The following is a 19,766-nucleotide window of genomic DNA, read 5'->3' as shown; positions in this document are numbered from 1 at the left end:
GTGAAGTCTGGAGGTGGGGCTGCCACCAAACGCCACCTGCCAAGCCCGCAGCCACAGGCCATCTGGGAGCCACGCTGGAGGCCCATGTGTCCTGCCCTGGCCCAGCTAACAGGATGGAAGGCTTCCTCCCTCCTCACTGAGCATCCCACGGGGAGAGTCTTCTGGTCAGAGAGACAGCCCGTGTGTGCTTCCCACTTCCCACTGTAGCTCCTACGACAGGGCCGTGGGCACCAGGCTGTAGACAGACTCGGAGCCACAGATGAGGTGGGTCCTTGCAGGGGAACAGTAGCAGCTCCAGGCGGCTTGCCCTCTGCTGTCAGCCTGAAGCCACCACCGCCTCCTGCCATGCGGGCACCTATGAACCGCAGCCAACCCTGCCCGTCTCCAGCTCTAATCAAGGGCCCTGAGGAACCAAAGGGGGTCAGCATGGCCCCTCCCCTGCAGGCACTGGCCCAACCCAGACCTCCTGCCCAGAACCTCGGGCTACGCTGACTCTTTTCTGCCCAACGCCCACACAGGGCCAGAGGCTCTGGGAAGCAGCTGCCTTGTTCAGTGCTGACCCACCCACTGCCACTGCGGAGGGCAGCCTGTGCCCTGGGGACTCACGGAGAGGAACGAGGCGCCACAACCCTGCAGTCAGCACACCAAGCAGTGCACAGGGGCCAGGATGTCAGGCCTCTCCCAGGCCCTGTGCCCCACATGCACTTGGGGAGGTCAACACATCTCAACGACTTAGGCCTGGGGGCTGCAGACCCTCCTGGCACTGGGCTGTGGGCCTCAGGGTCACCCTGACAAGGAGGACACTCTGCTGGCCCCGCTCTGAAGGGCAGCCTTGTACCCTCTGGTCGCTCCACACACCCGCTCAAGGGATTTCAGTGGGTGACCAAGACAGGATAATATGAACAAAAATAAAGCTGGCTGAAAAAGCACACAGGGTGCACTCTTCAAACCCACAGGCACACTGCAGCCGTGTGGACACCATCCCTGAAGGGCGGTGCCTGGGGTCCTACCAACTTCAGGAGAGCGACTTAAGAAATACACTCTGCATTTCTTTTAGAAACTTTTATTGCGCATAAAATGGCCCATTCCCCTTTGTAGGTCAGTTGTTTTCTGTAAACTCCACTTTCTGCCCTACTGAAAAAAATCCTGCTCTTTGGAAAGATCGGGAATAGCCTCTCATTGCTGGTCAGGGCAGCTGGAGGATGGCTCCTGGGGCAAAGGCCGGAAGATGCCATCTGAGCAGGCTGGGCCCTTGGCCTTGGCATGGGCTCACTCACACCCAGCGCTGCAGAGGGAGACTTCCTGCGGCCCTGCCCACGTGGGGACGCGACAGGAGCCATGCGTTCCCAGAGCTGGAAACCACAGCAGCCTGTCAGCAGGCACTGTGACAACCTGCACACTAGTGGTTATGAAATGGAGCGTTCAGGAAAAGTGCTCTACTGGAGCCTGAAGGCGCAGCACCGCGCAAGGGAGCTGGGGAGCGTTTCCGAGCTTCTCTGCAGCTCTGGGCCTTCCCCATGTTGGCAGGCACAGTGCGCTTCCGCGGGGCGGTGCCGCGTCCCTTCTGGCTACTTCATAAACCCGTCCTTGTCCCGGGTGGGCAGGGGCTTGCGGGACAGGCCTGGCAGTCATGGTGCACCGGGTGGTGGGTGGGAAGGGCTGGCAAAGGCCACACAGGCGATGAATCCTGTCCCAAGCCCAGCTTTATTGGAAGGCTGGGGTTTAAAGATGGAATCTAGAACACCCTCTGCTCCCCTGTTAAGAAAGGAGAACAGAAATAGAGGCTCTGCTTCAACAAGCAGGAAGTGAGGGTCCAAGCCACAAGCCCCCTGGATTCCAGGGGGTGACGGATGACCGCTTTGGGACAGACTCAAGAAGACAGTTCTCCGCTCCTTTGCAGTGAGAATGAATGTGTTCAAGTTGAGGCACGATGTGGTTCCCCAAGGACGTTCCGAGGCTGGTGTGGATGCCCCTCATCCTGCCTTTGCAGCTTCCCTTTCCAGCGTGTGGTCCTGCTCCACCAGGTGGGCTGGAGGGCCTCAGGACAGGCCGAGCTCCCCTGCAGACGGGCACGGCTGCTGCAGATTCTGACGGCTCTGGGAGCTGGACACGGTCAGCCCCTGGCCGAACCGCAGCTCGAGCTGGCTCCATGGTGCTTCTCATTCCGTGCCTCCCCACAAAGAGGTGTGAGCGGGGGCTGAGCAGAAGCTGCCGCGCGCGCGCGTGTGTGTGTGTGTGTGTGTGTGTGTGACTCCCTGACCACAGTCCCGTCTGCGTGCTGTCACCACAGCTCCAGTTGGTGGGTCCGGGCCTCACCAAGCAGGGTACCTCATGCTGGTGCCGTGGCCTAAACCGTCTTCAGTCAATGTGGGAGATGAGACCTTGGCTCCAAAACGGAGAGAAACACGGGTCCTGTGGACCCGGGATTTCAACAGGGAGGATTCTGAGCAGTACCTGGCCAGCAGCCTGGCCTCTAGCAGCTCAAGTACATCCTTGATGAGTGAGCGGTGCAGACACGGACACCTGGGGCCAGGCACAGGGGATGGGAGCAGCGCACTGGGGCCCACACGGGTTCTCTCTGACAGGAGGGCTCCGGTCAGCCCCAGGAAGAAGGGGGTGATGAATGGAGGGCAGCGCGGTCAGCTGGGACCCAGCTCCATGCCCCGAACCGGGTGCCGGGGCATCAGGGTCCCAGTAAAGATACAAAAGTGAAGCTGCTTCAAGTATAAAAAAATAAGTTAATTGACAAAGAGGGTCCCCAGAGGCTGCATCTCCCAGGCTGTCAGCCTCGTTTGGTGCAAGCACAGGAACCAGGCGTGGAGGACGGCCTCCCACCCGCCGCGAGGCGTCCATGACAAGGCCAGCCTGCTGGCGGGGCCAGAACTTGGGGCCCCGCCCAACCCCAAAGTCAGTATTTTCCAGTGTTGAGAATTAAAAGCAAATGCAGCAGCCGCAGGGCACAGCCAGGAGGCCTGGGGTGTGGGCTGGGCTTCTCGTCCACTTCTGCGTGGTGCCAGGGGAGCGTGGTCACTGCGTCCTCCCAGGCACCTTCCCTGGGCATGCCCCCACACTCTCACGCTCTGGAGTGGGCGGGCAGAGGGCTTCCTCCAAGGAGGCTGAACCGCTGGACAACCAGCTTCACCCAGGGCTCCCCACAGCTCGGATGCCTGAACCCTTCTCAGAGCCACGTGGACCTGAGTGGAAACTCCCCGGAGGCCCAGGCCCTCTCAGACCGGGGGTCTGGGAGGGGGATCTGGGCAGTGCGCAGACCGGCCAGGGCTGGGCTGGGCTCAGGACCAGTGCAGGCTGAAGCCCTTGGACAGCATGGCGGCCTCCAGGTCCTTGTCCTCCTCCTTCTCCCGCAACCGCTGCTCCTCCAGCAGGGCCACCAGGGCGTCTCTCTGCTCCACCACCTCCAGCATCTCGTTCAGGATCCTCTTCTCCTCCGCCAGCTCCTCCTCCGTCTTCAGGTGGTCTGGGCAGAACCACACAGGTGAGTCCTCCACAGGGCAGAGGCAGGGGGCCTGCCCCAACCGCCCCTACGCCCGCCCCGTGCCGCATACCTTCCACCGCCATCCGCTCGCGGAGCTCCTGCTGCAGCCGGCTCTGCCGGTCCTCCAGCTCCAGCTCCCGAGCACTGGGGTTTGGGGGGGAAGGGAAACAAGGAGCTGACTGGTGGGGGTGGCACAGCCCTCGTCCCCCACACTAGGAGGGGCTGTGCTCCTGCTGCAACAGGCCCTGGGCCCACGCCCTCCTCCACCCCTGCCCGGGGAACTCACAAGATCATCAGCTCTGACTCGTAGCGCACCATGGCGTTCTTCTCCTGCACCAGCTTGAACCACTCCTGCATCAGCTTGGGGTCATCCTTCTTGCCCATGCCTGCCGAGAGAGGGCGTGTCAGGCCACAGAGCTGCTGTCTCCCGCCAAGGACTGTCACACGGGGACAAATGCGGAGGGCTGCCTGCCGCGCCCAGGCCAGGCCCAGGGTGTCTGGGGCCACAAGGGCGCCACGCTCCCCCCAGGGCAGCCTGCGCCTTCCTCTGTCCCCCTCGGCCAGCCCTCACCCCCCAGAGGCTCGCCTGGAGCCTCCTGCTGGACCGCTTGCTTTCTCCGGGGGAGGTTGTCAGTGCTCTGCCCTCTTTTTTTCTTTTCCATTCATTTCACATGTTATTTGGGACTTGCTGGGTCCTAGGTCTGCTTTGAGGAGACCAGTCTAATGAAGAGGCAGATGGCAGACCGGAAGCACACTCAGCCTTGCTTTCTGCACACTGAGTGAGGGGCCAGCATTTCGCTGTGGCCGCTGACCCGAGGCCGCCTCATTTCTGACATCCTGACCAGGGAGGTGCCTCTCTCAACCTTGTGGCCCCTCAGGCTCCTGACAAGTGCTCCCCACACCCACTGCAATGGCAGCACGGCCCCAGGAGGCATGGGGGTGGGGGTCTCTCCCAGGGCAGGGCGACTACAGGTTCCCGGCTCTGATCCAAGCCCAGCCACAGCTTCCGGGGCCGCAGCTGCTCACATTCAGCTGCCTGCACCCCCTCGGCCGACACCCGTCTCCTCCAGCAGTGGCCTGACCCACTTCGGGCTCAGCTGCGGCAGGGGGAGGGAAGGAAGAGCCTTCCAAGGAGCCACACCACGGAGGGGACACCAGGAAGCCCACGGCCGTGGTGAGTCCTGCCCCGGTGCAGAAACCAGACTGTGGTGGCTCTTGGCTGTTTTCGGATTACAAGCCGCCCGCAGTCTCAGGGAAGCTGGGGGCCGTCTTCCTAGGGAACTGCGTGAGCACAGCCAGTACCTCTGCCACGGACACCATGTGCTCACAGGCCCTGAAGTCTGCTCACAGCTGAGCTAAGAGGTCTCTCTGAGCTTTGGGGGCATGGGTCGGAAGTCCTCTCCCAGGAAGATCAAACCCAGGGACCCGGCCTCCCACCCCATGCAAGGGCGGGACACGTTTGCAATGCGCTATCCTGGGCCCTGGCTGCTGTGCAGCACGAGCTGAGTGCTGGGTCAACTCTCCCTGCCCTCCCAGCAACTCGACTCTTTGGCTTCGAAAGCAGCCCCGTCCAGCTGTGCCCGTTCCTTCCTGAGCGGCTCTGCACGGGGCACCCATGGGGCGTGGAGGGCGGTCTTGGGGCGCCAGGACACCTCCCTCACTGCTCGAGCCAGCTCCAGAGGATGGCCGAGATGGACGTGGCTGGTGGCGGTCAGCAGGGAGCGAGCGCCAGGGAGGGAAGAGGAAGGTTAGCGGGTTAGCAGGAGCCACACTCCCCGGCCCCGCCCGCATGCGGTCAACGACAATCACCACCACAACGGACTGCAAACCAGACAGAGTTAACACACACACTCGGCAAGACACAGGGAAAGAAGTCTGCTTTCAGTGCTTGTCTGGAAAGAACGGGGCATCTGCGTAGACCAGTCTTGTAAGGACAGTATTCCTCGACTCCACCAGCACAAATCACTGCCCGCAGGGTGGGGGCTCCCCCGCGTCCCGGGATGTGAGGCGGAAGGGCCCGACCACGAGCGGTGGCCTGGAACTGCAGTCACTGCAGCCTGAGCGGCCCGAGGGCTGGACCTGCTCCCTGGCTTCACCCCACTCCCCAGTCCCCCCGAGACAGTCGAAGGGATACTGTACCTTGTGAGGGACTGCCACATATCAGGGGTTTGTAACAGGGCTACCAGGTGTCAGAGGAAGAAGAGAAAGAGCTGGGCTTCGGGTCCCTGCTTGACTAGTGTCGCTACACCCCTGAGAGGCCGCAGGGAGGAGGCGGGGGTTACGTTACCTTCCTGGACACAGCAAGGGCAGAAGGAGAGAGGTCTACGCCGTGGAGTCCCGCCACTGGGCTCAACTTCAAAAAGGGCCAAACAAGGAAGAGGAGGAGACGAGACGGACAGAGAGGAGGAGGCATTCGGAAGTGGGGAGGGACAGGGAGAAGGTGAAGTGGACAAAAAGCATAAAAGTGAGAAAGGAACAACAGGAGGAAAAGAAAAAAATACAAGAAATGGAAAAGCAGAAGCAAGGGAAACACAATCTACAAATGAGTTCAGTCCTTCCTTCATCCGGCACAGAAACTGGTCGGGAGCAGCCCTGGGCCCAGGCGGGCGGGCACTCTGTCCTCCTCAAGTCCTTGCTGGGGGGGCAGGTGGGAAGCTAGGAATGACCACAGGGCACCTCTGAGGCTTGGGGACCCTCCCTGTAAACAGCCAATGTGCCAGCAGGCCTGCCTGAGTGAGAGTTCTCAAGATCACCGTGTGGGTAAATCTAAGTGCTGGGATTCTCCTGGTGTTGAACCCACGGAGGCAGCGCCCAGTCTCTGATGGGCCCCTAGGGCTGACACCCGCTCTGCTCTGACCCTGAGCAAGGACTTGTCGGCCCAATGAGCTCCCCAGAGGCGGCCCCCGTCTGTATGAATCACCAGCCTGCCTCCGGCCACGGAGAGCGCTGACCACCCCTCTTCTGCCCCTTCTTCTCCTCCAAGGGTCGACACCACAGCGGGCACACTGCTACACTGTGGACAAGTCCAAAACTCACAGAAACAAAGCTGGGGCGTCATGGACGGGGTGACTGAGAGCAGACAGCGTGCAGGGGACGTGGCTAGACTCGGGGCCTGGGGCTCTCAAGGGAGGGCGACTGCTCAGCAAGGGACCATCACAGAACCACAGGCACACGCAGGAGCCACGGCCCCGGGGGCGGGGAGCAGGGGCTGGGCCGTTAGAGACAGCCCTGTTTAGGTGAACACGAGGGCCAAGCAGACCGTGCTGACCGAGAGGCCCTTCACCTTGCAGCGGGGTGCGTGCAGGTGCCGTGTGGTCTCTACAGGCTTTCGTGCGTAAGCCAGGTATCAGGCGAGACTTCAGAACTAAAGCAGACAGAGGCCGTGTGTGTGTGTGGTGGGTGTGGACAGAGGCCGTGTGTGTGTGGTGGGTGTGGGCAGAGGCCGTATGTGTGTGTGCTGGATGTGTGCAGAGGCTGTGTGTGTGTGTGTGTGTGCGCACATGTGCAGAGGCCATGTGTGTGGTGGGTATGTCACCGGCTGTGTGTGTGTGGTGGGCGGGTGCAGAGGCTGTGTGTGTGTGTGGTGGGTGTGGACAGAGGCCGTGTGTGTGTATGGTGGATGTGGACAGAGGCTGTGTGTGGTGGGTGTGGACAGAGGCTGTGTGTGTGTGGTGGGTGTGGACAGAGGCTCTGTGTGTGTGTGGTGGGTGTGCAGAGGCTGTGTGTGTGTGGTGGGTGTGGACAGAGGCCATGTGTATGTGTGGTGGGTGTGCAGAGGCTGTGTGTGTGTGGTGGGTGTGGACAGAGGCCGTGTGTGTGTATGGTGGGTGTGGACAGAGGCCGTGTGTGTGTGTGGTGGGTGTGGACAGAGGCCGTGTGTGTGTGTGGTGGGTGTGGACAGAGGCCGTGTGTGTGTGGTGGGTGTGGGCAGAGGCCGTATGTGTGTGTGCTGGATGTGTGCAGAGGCTGTGTGTGTGTGTGTGCGCGCATGTGCAGAGGCCATGTGTGTGGTGGGTATGTCACAGGCTGTGTGTGTGTGGTGGGCGGGTGCAGAGGCTGTGTGTGTGTGTGGTGGGTGTGGACAGAGGCCGTGTGTGTGTATGGTGGATGTGGACAGAGGCTGTGTGTGGTGGGTGTGGACAGAGGCTGTGTGTGTGTGGTGGGTGTGGACAGAGGCTCTGTGTGTGTGTGGTGGGTGTGCAGAGGCTGTGTGTGTGTGGTGGGTGTGGACAGAGGCCATGTGTATGTGTGGTGGGTGTGCAGAGGCTGTGTGTGTGTGGTGGGTGTGGACAGAGGCCGTGTGTGTGTATGGTGGGTGTGGACAGAGGCCGTGTGTGTGTGTGGTGGGCGGGTGCAGAGGCTGTGTGTGTGTGGTGGGTGTGGACAGAGGCCGTGTGTGTGTATGGTGGGTGTGGACAGAGGCCGTGTGTGTGTGTGGTGGGTGTGGACAGAGGCCGTGTGTGTGTGTGGTGCGTGTGGACAGAGGCTCTGTGTGTGTGTGGTGGGTGTGCAGAGGCTGTGTGTGTGTGGTGGGTGTGGACAGAGGCCGTGTGTATGTGTGGTGGGTGTGCAGAGGCTGTGTGTGTGTGGTGGGTGTGGACAGAGGCCGTGTGTGTGTATGGTGGATGTGGACAGAGGCCGTGTGTGTGTGTGGTGGGTGTACGGAGGCTGTGTGTGTGTGGTGGGTGTGGACAGAGGCCGTGTGTGTGGGTCTGCAGAGCTGTGTGTGTGTGGTGGGTGTGGACAGAGGCCGTGGGTGTGCGGAGCTGTGTGTGTGTGGTGGTGTGCAGAGCTGTTTGTGTGTGGTGGGTGTGGGCAGAAGCTGTGTGTGTGTGGTGGGTGTGGACAGAGGCCATGTGTGTATATGGTGGGTGTGGACAGAGGCCGTGTGTGGGTGTGGTGGGTGTGCAGAGGCTGTGTGTGTGTGATGGGTGTGGGCAGAGGCCATGTGTGTGTGTGTGGTGAGTGTGCAGAGGCTGTGTGTATGTGGTGGATGTGTGCAGAGGCTGTGTGTGTATGTGTCTGTGTGTGCATGTGCAGAGGCCACATGTGTGGTGGGTATGTCAGAGGCTGTGTGTGTGTTTGTGTGTGTGCACAGAGGCCATGTGTGTGGTGGGTGTGTGTGGAGAGGCTGTGTTTGTGTGGTGGATATGTACAGAGGCTCTGTGTGTGTGCAGAGGCCATGTGTGTGTGTGTGTACGGTATGTGCAGAGGCCATATGTGTGTGGTGGGTGTGTCAGACGCTGTGTGTGTGTGGTGGGTGTGTCAGAGGCTGTGTGTGTGTGTGGTGGGTGTGTGCAAAGGCTGTATGTGTGGTGCGTGTGCAACAATCACAGCAATCCAGTGTTCCGGACAGATGGGGCCATGACCAGCTGGTCACTGAGGCAAGCAAGAAGCTCCTTTCTTACAAACACCCTCGGCTTATACTCGTCTACATCCAGCCTTCTCTGTCTCAAAATTGGTGCTCAGACACCTGCACACACCCTCAAGCGATAGGGTCCCCACCTCTGCTGCCCCCTGGGACAGACGTTATACACAAACAGGCTGTGGAGACAGGGGAGCAGCATCCGTGCTCATCAGCAAGGTCAGGGGCTCAACACAGTCACACGCATCCAAACAAGGAAGTCTGCCTGCAGGTGCAGTGAGACTGTGCTTCCCCTTCCAGACATCACGGAACACAGCTTTGGACCCTTTTATGCAGAGCGCGTCCCAGACGCCCTTCCGTACAGAAGCCAGCGTGAGACCACAGAACAGGACTCAGGACAGAAACCTGGAGGGGCTCCCCGGTGACAACAGGCAGTGCAGACACGAAAGGGCCAGAGCCCCGAAGGGTGGGTTGTGACGCTCTTCCTTAACCTTCCTGAGTGCTCTGGTGTTTGCACAGTGTATACTTTACAATCAGAAAACCAACCAATAAATACTGTTTTAAGAAGAAAAACCAACCAAACAAGGTGAGTTTCCTCCCCAGACCTGAAGCTGACGTGAGACTGCAAGGGAGGTACAGAGGTGCAGTTTGGAGCTAACCTCGCCTCGTCTGGAGATGTGAGACACAGATGTGGTTCACCGCGGGAGGCAGAGTGGTCGCCCCTCTCACAGCAAACAAGTCGCTTACGTTAGTCTCGTCGGGGACGCGCTCCTGTTTGCGCATCACTCGCAGACCCCAGTCACCACCTCGAGCACCCACGGCCCGCGGCCCGCAGGGCGTGACAGTCACCAGCACCCCCCAACCCCGACACCCAAGCAGGCCACCAGTCAAGAGTTTGAAAAGCTGCAACTTATCATCGTGCAGCCAGGCACATCCCATGGATTCCAGAGGGCTGTGTGCACTGAGCGTGAGAGTGTGTCAGAGATCAAAACACGGGCACATGGGCGGCCTCATTGAGCCCCAGCACTGGCCCCAGCGGCTGCCTGGACAATATCGGCAGGTCTGCCATCCAAGGAGGGCCCCGAGGCTCGGGGTCAACTGTGCACACCCTGGCCAGGATCTGCCTCGCCCTCCACCCAGTGCAGAGGGCCTTCCTTCGGGAAGCAAACCCGACAAAGGGAGGCAGCCCGAGGACGGGGCGGGCGCCAGGCCTGGAAGGGTCACCGCGCTGCCCCTCCCCGCCGAATGGAGAGGCCCAGAGAGGGTGAGTGGCAGGGCTGGGGACACAGAGCGGCCTGAAGCCAGTCTCATCTCCCTGCTCAGGGTCGCTGACAGCACCTTGCCTCTTTCGTGGCCTGGGGCCGGCAGGACCCCTCGGGCTGTGGACAGTGAGCAGTCACGGCCAGTCTGGTGGCAATTCCTCGTCTCCGCTCCTTCTTTCTATGCTTCCACACCTCCCATTTTCTCATACAGGCGTTGTCCGAAGCACTGCACCCTCCCTCCCGCCCCGTTGCCTCACTACAGGGACCCTCAGGGTAGCTAGAACACTGTGGCTGGTTTGCAAGCTGCATGGCGGTGTGCTGCCTCTGACAGGATAGAAGGTTCTCCCTGACAGGCCTGGCCTGTCTGTGCTTATAAGCACAGAGCTGGGGAGATGTCTTATTGGGAAGTTCAGTATGAGACAAACCTCTGGACTGGGGGGAAATGAAGAGGGAAAAGCACGTGAAAACTGAGCTCTAACACACACACACACAAGCTGGGACACGCTTACACACAGAGGCTGGGACATGCTCGTGCACACACATGTGCACACACGCACACAGACTGAGACACCCACGTGTACACGTACACACACACAGGCTGGGACATGTACACACACGGGCTGGGACACGCACACACAGGAATGCTGGGGAATTTTGAGGACTGAAATATCCTAAAAGCAGAACCGAGCCAGGCTCATGCTCAGACGGAACAGATCAGCCAACAATCTGCCAGCATCAACTCAGGGGAGCGGACCACACAGGAAGGCTCAGAGCGGGGTGGGTAGGTGGGGGGCTTCCCCACCTCCCATCACAAGCCATGGCAAAAAATGAAGACCCCCTCCCCAGTCCCTTATGCTGTTTCTAAACCATTCATGCTCTTTCCATTTCCCCTGGAGATGTACAAATCAAGAGGTGAAGTCTGGAAACCAGAAATTGGGTGTAAATATTTCTCATTCAAAGTTCTCCAGAAGAGATGCAGTCTTCTCCTGAACACGTCCAAGTCTCCTCCCTGGTCTAGAGCAACAAGACCAGTGGCTGGGCAGCAGGACCCTGTCTCTGTTCTTTAATGGGTCCTCTGCAATCACAAGGTGCAGCTCTGGGAAGAGGAGTCTTGATACTCTCTGGCTCAAAAGGAGACTTTCAACAGGTCTGGAGCCCTTAAAAGTCAGCTGAGAGCCACTCTAAGACCCCAGGGGGGCATGACAGTGAGACAGGAAGGGGCTGGGCAGGGACTTCAGCCTGGACTTCTCCCTCTCACCTCACAGGAAGCACAATCGGTGCTGAGTTCCTGTGGCCCTTTGGGGATGCAACCTGGTGGGCTATAGTCCATGCGGCCACAAAGAGTTGGCTACAACTGAGCACACGCAGTAGACAAGTAATCAGGCTCTACATCTCAGGCTCCAGATTTCAAGAGGGTAAAATTCCACCAAATAACGAGATTGCCAAGTGCTCTGCGGAGGAGACATCAGCAGGAACTGAAACGGGAGCTGCTTCTGACATCTACCTTCTCCTTCCAGACTTGTGGGTAGCAGCAGCCGCCACGGGAGGGCAGAGCCCCTAGAGCCACAGCGGGCTGATGTGCGAGGACCCATATCAGGCAGCAGGGGTTTATAATTCAGAGATACACTGAGCTCCTCTTTCTACATATTGCACTCTCCCCTGGAACTTGTTGGAATTCTATCCCGAAGGCTGGAAGCTGGAATCCAGGGACACAGAAATGGAAATGGCCAGCATCCTATCACTCAAGCATCAGGAGTGAAGGGAACAGAACTGGCCACACGGGGTCATCCGTGTGGCTGCTGTTCGCAAGCTGGGAGGGGAGGCTGAATGCAATGTCAAAGAAATAGGTTTGACAGTCCTTCCCAGGAGACTCTGAATTAAACAAAACAATTGAGATTCATTTGGAATCGACACAGACGTTCCCAGAGGTGTCAGGAAGAGGCAGAAAGTGAGCCCAGGACATTAGTCAGGGTGGGATCTGTTAGTTGGGGTGTAAGCATGAGCCCTTTTACAGCACCAATGGCTATGGGGTGGCAGCACCTGGACACTGGAAGCTCAAGCCCTGGAGGGCCGTGTAGAGGGTGGACCCGGACACCCGGGGTCAGAAAGCAGAGGGGAGGCCAGGACACCCACCCCAAGGAGGCCGGAAGCCTCCTTACTGGTGTAGCCTCTCTAAGACCAGGGCTTTATCTTGAGTTGCAATTACAATCATGCTTGGTTTTTAAATGAATGGGCCAGGAAGAGACTCTCTTAGAAGAATGGAATTACAGTAAAAAAAAATGAGAGAGAAAGATCTTGCCCGCTCTTCCGTTCTGAGACCACTTTCAGGCACGGAGCCTGCCTGGGAGACAGAAGTCTGACCGCCCGACCAGGATGAAGGACTCCAAGAAAGCGCTGGGCCTGGGAGCCCCGGGAGTAGCTACTGGCTCAGCACCTGATGCGGGGGCGGCTGTCCAAGAGAGTCACCACCAGGTCTAGAGGCGACAGGGCTGCCTGGGTGCTTCTCTGGTCATAACAAGCGGTGAGCCTTGTTCGGCAAGACACCCACAGACTGGACTCCTCTGACGCAGCGCTTCCACTGTAGAAGTGGCCTGGGACACTTGCTAACGCAGGTGACCAGGCCTCACCTCCAGGGTCCCTGACTCAGAAGGTCGGGGGTGAGGGTGGGAGGAGGGAGTGAGACTCTGCAGTTCTAACAGGCCCAGTCTGGAGGCTCAGAGGCTGCAGGGACCACACACACAGGACCAGCCTCGACTTCTCCTGAGTTTGGTGAAAAGAGGACGCAGTAGTCCCAGGACAGAGTAGGGGGGGCGGCATTCTCAGACGCCTCCCCCGGGCACCTGGACCTTTCAGGTCAGCATGAACATGCGCTGACGGAGGCTATGGGCATCCTGGGGGAGGTGTGAGGGAGGGGGCTTGGGAAGGTTGTGGTGGAGCATGTGCATGTTGCCTGAGTGTGTATGTGCACGCACATGTGCTGCTACCATCAAACGACCAAACGCTGTCAGTGGGACTGGGATGCAGATCGAATCAGAGGCTGATGCTGTGGCTGGTGAACCTCTAAATTTATAGAGAATTAAAATACCCCAGCAGCAAGGATTGTCTCAGGTCTCCCCCGGCACACACATATGGGTGAGGCCGAGTCAGCACACTGCTCTGTTTGAGCTGGAAAAGGGCCTGTGCTTTACCATCCGGTTATGGTTATCAGGCTGACTTCTTGCTGTTTGTGAGCGGGGGGCGGGGGGTGGGGGAGTCAGCAGGGTTAGTTCTGTAACAGGTCTGCATACATACCACCCAGATGCAAGTCGATGAGGTCAGTGTAATAAGACTCTCCCCAATAGTCTACAACAAGGAATCGGGGAAGCGTTATTGGATCAGGTAACCCTCTGGCCCCCCAGTCCCTGGCAGTCAAGGGCATGAAGCATAAGAAACACCCAGGGAGGCAGCAGAAAGCATGCGTTTCCCCCAGGCACCCCCACAAACATGCTTCAGCCACAGGCCTCCTGGTGCCAGGGGTGGTCCCGAAAACCAAGGTGGTGGTGGGGGGTTGGGGGACGGAAGGGGGCAGCGTGTAGCCAACCAGCAGCTGGGACAGGGCCTTGGCTCTGTTGGAGATCCTGCTGGGATTCAACCTCATCTAATTCAGACTTAGAAAATGTGAGGGGCAGGTCAAAGGCTATGAACTTCCCTAGTTTCGCATATCAGACGCCCCAGACTAAGGCTGAAGGCCAGATGCGAATGCCTAAAGAGGATATGTTAGCCCTCAGCTCGCCTGTCCACACTTACCCCAAGTGGAGCAGAACCACATCTGCTAAACGGGTCTGAGTGAAGGAGGCCCTGTGGCCCTCAAGGTCACCAGGTCCCCAGAGAGCAGAAAACAGTGGCACCTCGCTCCACAGCTGCCCACCAGCACTCCTGTCCGTCACAGCGCGGTGAGGGTGACCCCAGGACCATGACAAATGCAAGCGCAGTCAGCTGCAGCTCACCACCCTTTCCTCCTCATCTCACAACCCAGCGGCCTCCAGTTCCACACGAGGGCTCCCCTTGGGGGACACAGACACCACAACGCTGAACGAGGCTGTCCCAGTAGGTTCCGAAAACAAAGAGGGCTTCCCAGCTGCTCCAGACCACACACCTCAGGAATCTCGGTCTTCTCTGAGGCTCTGACCCCAGACCTGCCGTCTAGATGCACGTGAGCCTTCTCTGGAGGGCAGCTCGGCCACCAGTGGCACCTCAGAGAACCCATGGACTGAGACCAAATGGCCGGTTCAGGAAAGGAGCTGACCAGTGCTGCTCAGCCCACAAGGCCTCCTCAAGGGCTCGGCCACCAGCAAGCACACCAGCAAGAGGAAAGAGACACGAAGCCCAAGAGAAGATGATATCGCCAGGTGGGAACACAACCCAGGAAGTGAGGTGCTTGAAATGAAGAAAGCAAAGCTCCGAGTTCCTGTGTCCATTGTGGGAATTTCCCAACAGAGGGACCACTGCCTGTATATGAACCGGAGATGCACATTTGCACAAAAGTGCTGGAAAGTCTTGCTTAGTGGACTCTGGATCAGAACTCTGGTTTTCACCCTGCTCTCTGGAATGCCCGGGCTCTACAGGTGGTGTTCTGGGCTCTCCCAATACCTGACTCACAACTACTTCTAATTCAGCAATAAATTTCAATAGGACACACCACGTTCGAATCTGTGATCCACCAGTTTGTGACCCATGGAAGCCCATCACCACGTTGACCTGTGCTGTCAGGTCAGCTTGTTTCTATGTGGCCCCAGGACCACCAGGCTTCCTCTGCCCTGTGGGTGTGAGTGTCCGTCCAGCCTGTCAGGACACTTCATTCATCGACTTAAGTCCTAGCCTGTGAGCAGTCTCACTCAGGGAACCCACCTCTCAAAGCATCCTACCAGCTGACCCTCCAGGCACGGACTGACCATCCAGGCACAGGCTGACCCTCCTGGCGCAGAGTGACCCTCCAGGCGCAGGCTGACCCGCCTGGCGCAGGCTGACCCTCCTGGCGCAGGCTGACCCTCCAGGCGTAGGCTGACCCTCCAGGCACAGGGTGATCCTTCAGGCGCAGGGTGATCCTCCAGGCGCAGGGTGACCCTCCAGGCGCAGGCTGACACTCCAGGCGCAGGCTGACCCTCCAGGTGCAGGCTGACCCTCCAGGCGCAGGCTGACCCTCCAGGCGCAGGCTGACCCTCCTGGCGCAGAGTGACCCTCCAGGCGCAGGCTGACCATCCTGGCGCAGGCTGGCGCTCCAGGCGCAGGGTGACCCTCCTGGCGCAGAGTGACCCTCCAGGCACAGGCTGACCCTCCTGGCGCAGGCTGACCCTCCTGGCGCAGAGTGACCCTCCAGGCACAGGCTGACCCTCCTGGCGCAGGCTGACGCTCCAGGCACAGGCTGACCCTCCTGGCGCAGGCTGACGCTCCTGGCACAGGGTGACCCTCCAGGCACAGGGTGATCCTTCAGGTGCAGGCTGACCCTCCTGGCGCAGGGTGACACTCCAGGCGCAGGCTGACCCTCCAGGCGCAGGCTGACCCTCCTGGCGCAGGGTGACCCTCCAGGCGCAGGCCGACCCTCCGGGCGCAGTGTGACCCTCCAGGCACAGGCTGACCCTGCAGGCACACCCGGAGGGCCGGGTGACTCCACACACTGTACAGCTGGCTCTTGGCTCACCGCGCGTTTGGGAGCATATATCTGAGGTCCGTTCTTCACCAGGAATCTAAACTGCAGTTGGATCCACAGCGATTCTGCTGCGATAGCAGCTCCGACTTTAAGCTTCAGACCCCTAGACCATTCTCACTGTGCACATGCTGAATTCCCATGGCTGTACATGACCTGCTTCACTTACAACCACCACCTCTGCACACCAGGGTGCCCACCCTGCAACCAGGGCTGGACTGGACACTGAGGTTCTTAGCCTTGTGGATCTCTACCACAACCTACATTTTCCACCTGTGTTCATTCACATTTAAGAGTAACTTTTTTTCTTTTTCACTTTAAACTTGAAACCATAATTTATCATGTAAAAAGGGGTTCTGCTGCTGATAAAACAGCTTGAAAACCACTGACAGAGATTAAACTCTGGTTGTACATGTTTGCAAAGAGGTAATTATCTAAACAACTAGAAAGAGGAATTTCAGCAAAATCCCAGACCAGTCTCCGTGGGCCCTTTCCTCTGGCTCCTTGGCAGGCAGCAGCCCGATAAGGAAATGCCGAGGGGCTGTCAAGGACACACCATGGGCGGCCAGCAGGGCCATGAGTGCCGTGAGGAACATATGCTAGGACGAGGTTCCTGTGAGGGACCACTTTCCGCCATGGCAGGCGGGATCCGAGGGCCCAGGGCCCTCCTGGCACCTTCAGCCAGCAGAGACAGCAGCAAGGGCAGGGCTGCGGGTGACCATTCACACCAGGTACAGGACAGCTCCCTCCAGGCAGTCAAGGCTTGACTGAGGAGGCTGGGTCAGGGCATGCAGCGTTGGGGGCACTGCCTGTGCACCTGAGCCCCCACTCCTGGACACAAGGTCCAGTTTTCACTCTGGTGGCAGAGAGTCCAGATAGTGCAAGACCAAGACATCACAGCTCATCTTTCTGCCTCATCCCCTCGTCACCTGAAGGTCACCCTGTGTTGACTGCTGGCTGTATTCCGTGCAGGAAGGCCCTGAACAGGAGACTTTCTTTGTGCCTGCCTGGCTCCATACCGAGCGCCAGCCGCCAGAACCCCAGAGACGCGTCCTGACACCAGATGCTCACTCGGAGGCCAGCCGTCGGTCAGTCTTCCAACAAGATCAGAGGCAGCGATGGCTGTACAGGTAGCCACCTCTTCCTGCTGCTTCTCTGGTTTATCCTCAGCCCACCTGCCTGGAGACTCACTCCACCCTGCCCAGGAGCACAACCACCACAGCACCTGTCTTCACTGCAGGCTGCATGAGCCCATTCTCACCCTGGCTGCAGTGCTCTCCACAAAAGGGTGGAGGCTCCAGCCTCGGGGACGCTGGGGAATGCAGGGGAGAGTCCCTCGAGTCGGGGTGGGATTGCAATGGGGCCGGTCCGAGGGTTCAAGGTCCTGAACCAAGAGGCCACCCTGAGCACTGGGTGCCTCCTTGCTTTCTCTGCAGGCTCCGGGGAGAGTGGTTTGACCGCACGGGCCCCATGGTCTGCCCCAGCACACGGCCCTCATAGCCTCCTTCCAGGCTCTGCTCTGCCCTGCTCAGGATCTGCCCCAAGTGACCGCCTCTAGGACAGAGCCTGGTCCACCCTGGGGCATCTGTGACGCCACCCTCAGCAGGGCCTGTGGAGGGTGGGGGGCTGCGTGTGCAGTTCTGTGATGGCCCCTTGTGCACAGCCTGCCCTGCTCCCAGCCACTGTCTTCTTGGGGAGACGATGGGGAGGAGAGAGGGAGAGACCCAGGGCATCACCAGCAGACACGGGGGATGAGGGGGAGCCCTGAGACGGGGGGTGGGGGCCAGCCCCAGATGCATAGGCCTTTCTCCTCCTTTGCTTCACAGGAAGCCCCAGGTCCCAGTGACGAGGGGACCAGAGAATCCTGCTGAGACCCACTGACTCCGTGCGTGGGGCGGGAGCTAGCCTCCCGTGGTGGGTGGGACGGGGCTTTCCCGAGGACCCTGTCCTCTAGGCCCAGTGGTACCTGCTTCCCCACGCAGCGCCTTCTCCACGGCGACCCCCCTCTCCTCCAGCTGCCGCTGCTTCTCCTCCACCTGCTCCAGCTGCCGCTGGATGATCTGCGGGTGACACACGGTGAGTGTGAGGGGCGAGGAGAGGACACACAGTGTGAGGGGGAGGGAAGGACACACACCACTGTGAGGGGGGAGGGGAGGACACACAGTGTGAGGGGGAGGGGAGGACACACAGTGAGGGGGAGGGGTGGACACTGAGGGGGGAGGGGAGGGGAGGACACACAGTGAGGGGGAGGGGTGGACACAGTGTGAGGGGAGGGAGGAGAGTGAGGGGGGAGGGCAGGGGAGGGTAGGGGAGGAAGTAGGCGGGTGAACCCTCAGGCAGCCAGGACGCTGGGATCTGGGTGGGTGTCCAGGGCACACAGAGAGGCTGAGAATGCTTCAGCAGGGCTTCCTAACAGTCTGGAAACCCTGCTTCCACAAGATTAAAAAACACCCAGCACAGACTTGCAGTTGCCAAGGGGGTGGGGAGTAAAGAGGGAATAACTGGGAATTTGGAGTAAGAGGTGCAAACTATTACATATAGGATGGATATAACAAGAGCCTACTGCACAGACAGGGACTGTAGCCAATCTTCTGGGATAAACCCTCATGGAAAAGATTAAAAAAAAAAGAATGTCTATGTGCATATAACTGAGTCACTTTGCTGTGCAGCAGAAATTGGCCGACACTGTAAGTCAGCTACGCTTCACTTGGGCTGCCAAGGTGGCACTACTGGTGAAGAACCCGCTCGCCAGCAAGAGGCGTGAGGAGACACAGGTTTGACCCCTGGGTCGGGAAGACCCCCTGAAGGAGGGCATGGCAATCCACTTCAGTACTCTTGCCTGGAGAATCCCATGGACAGAAGAATCTGCTGGGCTACAGGCCATAGGGTCAAAAAGAGTGAGACAAGACTGAAGCAACTTAGCACACAAGCATACTTCAATTAAAGAAAAAACACCAGCAACCACGTGGCTGGACCAGCCACACTCTGCAAGGAACAAGGTTTCTGGGGGATAATGGACCCCTGGGAGGACCTTGCACCTGGAAGCCACAGTCTGCTGTTATTTAGTTGCTAAGTCGTGTCTGAATCTTTGTGACCCTATGGACTGTACTAGCCAGACTCCTCTGTCCATAGGATTTTCCAGGCAATTCTGGAGTGGGCTGCCATTTCCTTCTCCAGGGGATCTTCCGGACCTAGGACTCGAACTCGCGTCTCGTGCATGGGCAGGCAGATTCTTTACCACTGAGCCACCAGGGAATAATTTACATTAAAAAGTTATTTTTTGTTAAAAGGAAAAAACAAACATCAAAAGGCCTGGGCCTGAGGACAGCACCAACCTGTAAACCCAGCTGCGTCAGAGGCCAGCCGGTCACAGAGATTGGACTGGCTGGTTTGTAGTGGTTACTCCAGAGCTGGGAACCTGGAAGACTCCAAGCTGGACGTCTCCCTTTCCACCAACAGCTGCCCCCAGGCGAGGCTTCTGCAGCTGCATCGAGCCGGAGGCACAGTCCAGGGGACAGTGGCTCCACCCCGCCTCCTCTCTTGCCCTTGTGTGGATGTGGACAGCAGGCTGGGAGGCTGGGAGGCTCTGCTGCCCTTACCTGCGCGCGGTGCAGCCGTTTCAGCTCCTCCTGCTTGGCCTGCCTCCGAGCTGCCTTCTGCACACGCCGGGTCAGCTTGGCGTTCAGCTCCTCCTCCGTGTAAGTTCTCGGCTGGAGGGGACAAGAGGGTTTCTTCGGTCAGTGGCTGGCTGGGCTGGTGTGCAGAGACGCCCAGCCCTCATCCCTGCAGGAGCCCCACGGGAGACGCGCCCCACGGGGCAGGGATGGAGGCCAGCTGCACACTGACTGCTGGGCAGTTAGGACGTGGGGCAGCCTTTACTGCGGAGACCACCATCCTACAGTTTCCCATGTAAGGACGTCTGCTTTCCTAAGACTCTGGGGGTAAACGTGGTCACATGTTCTC

At 59.2% G+C, this 19,766-nt stretch overlaps 1 protein-coding gene across 13 annotated transcripts in view; it reads right to left on the bottom strand.

Annotated features, from left to right (window-relative positions):
- Positions 1-1,047: 1,047 nt before the first annotated feature.
- MICAL3 (microtubule associated monooxygenase, calponin and LIM domain containing 3) overlaps positions 1,048-19,766 on the bottom strand; it is a 143,591-nt gene continuing 124,872 nt past the window's right edge. For 8 of the 13 annotated variants that reach the window (XM_027540863.1, XM_027540866.1, XM_027540870.1 and 5 more), the window contains 6 exons: positions 19,403-19,513; positions 17,770-17,863; positions 5,781-5,846; positions 3,780-3,879; positions 3,564-3,637; positions 1,048-3,475 (listed from right to left, as the gene is read on the bottom strand). In XM_027540863.1, coding sequence (XP_027396664.1) covers positions 3,291-3,475; positions 3,564-3,637; positions 3,780-3,879; positions 5,781-5,846; positions 17,770-17,863; positions 19,403-19,513 — 630 coding nt within the window. In that variant the 3' untranslated portion in view covers positions 1,048-3,290. Of the gene's footprint in view, positions 3,476-3,563; positions 3,638-3,779; positions 3,880-5,780; positions 5,847-13,411; positions 13,463-17,769; positions 17,864-19,402; positions 19,514-19,766 lie in introns of all 13 variants that reach the window. The other 5 variants (XM_027540867.1, XM_027540869.1, XM_027540875.1 and 2 more) reach the window with 2 other exon arrangements.

Source organism: Bos indicus x Bos taurus, chromosome 5 (assembly GCF_003369695.1).
Source record: "Bos indicus x Bos taurus breed Angus x Brahman F1 hybrid chromosome 5, Bos_hybrid_MaternalHap_v2.0, whole genome shotgun sequence".
Taxonomy (NCBI): Eukaryota; Metazoa; Chordata; class Mammalia; order Artiodactyla; family Bovidae; genus Bos; species Bos indicus x Bos taurus.
This window is presented reverse-complemented; position numbering and strand designations above follow the sequence as displayed.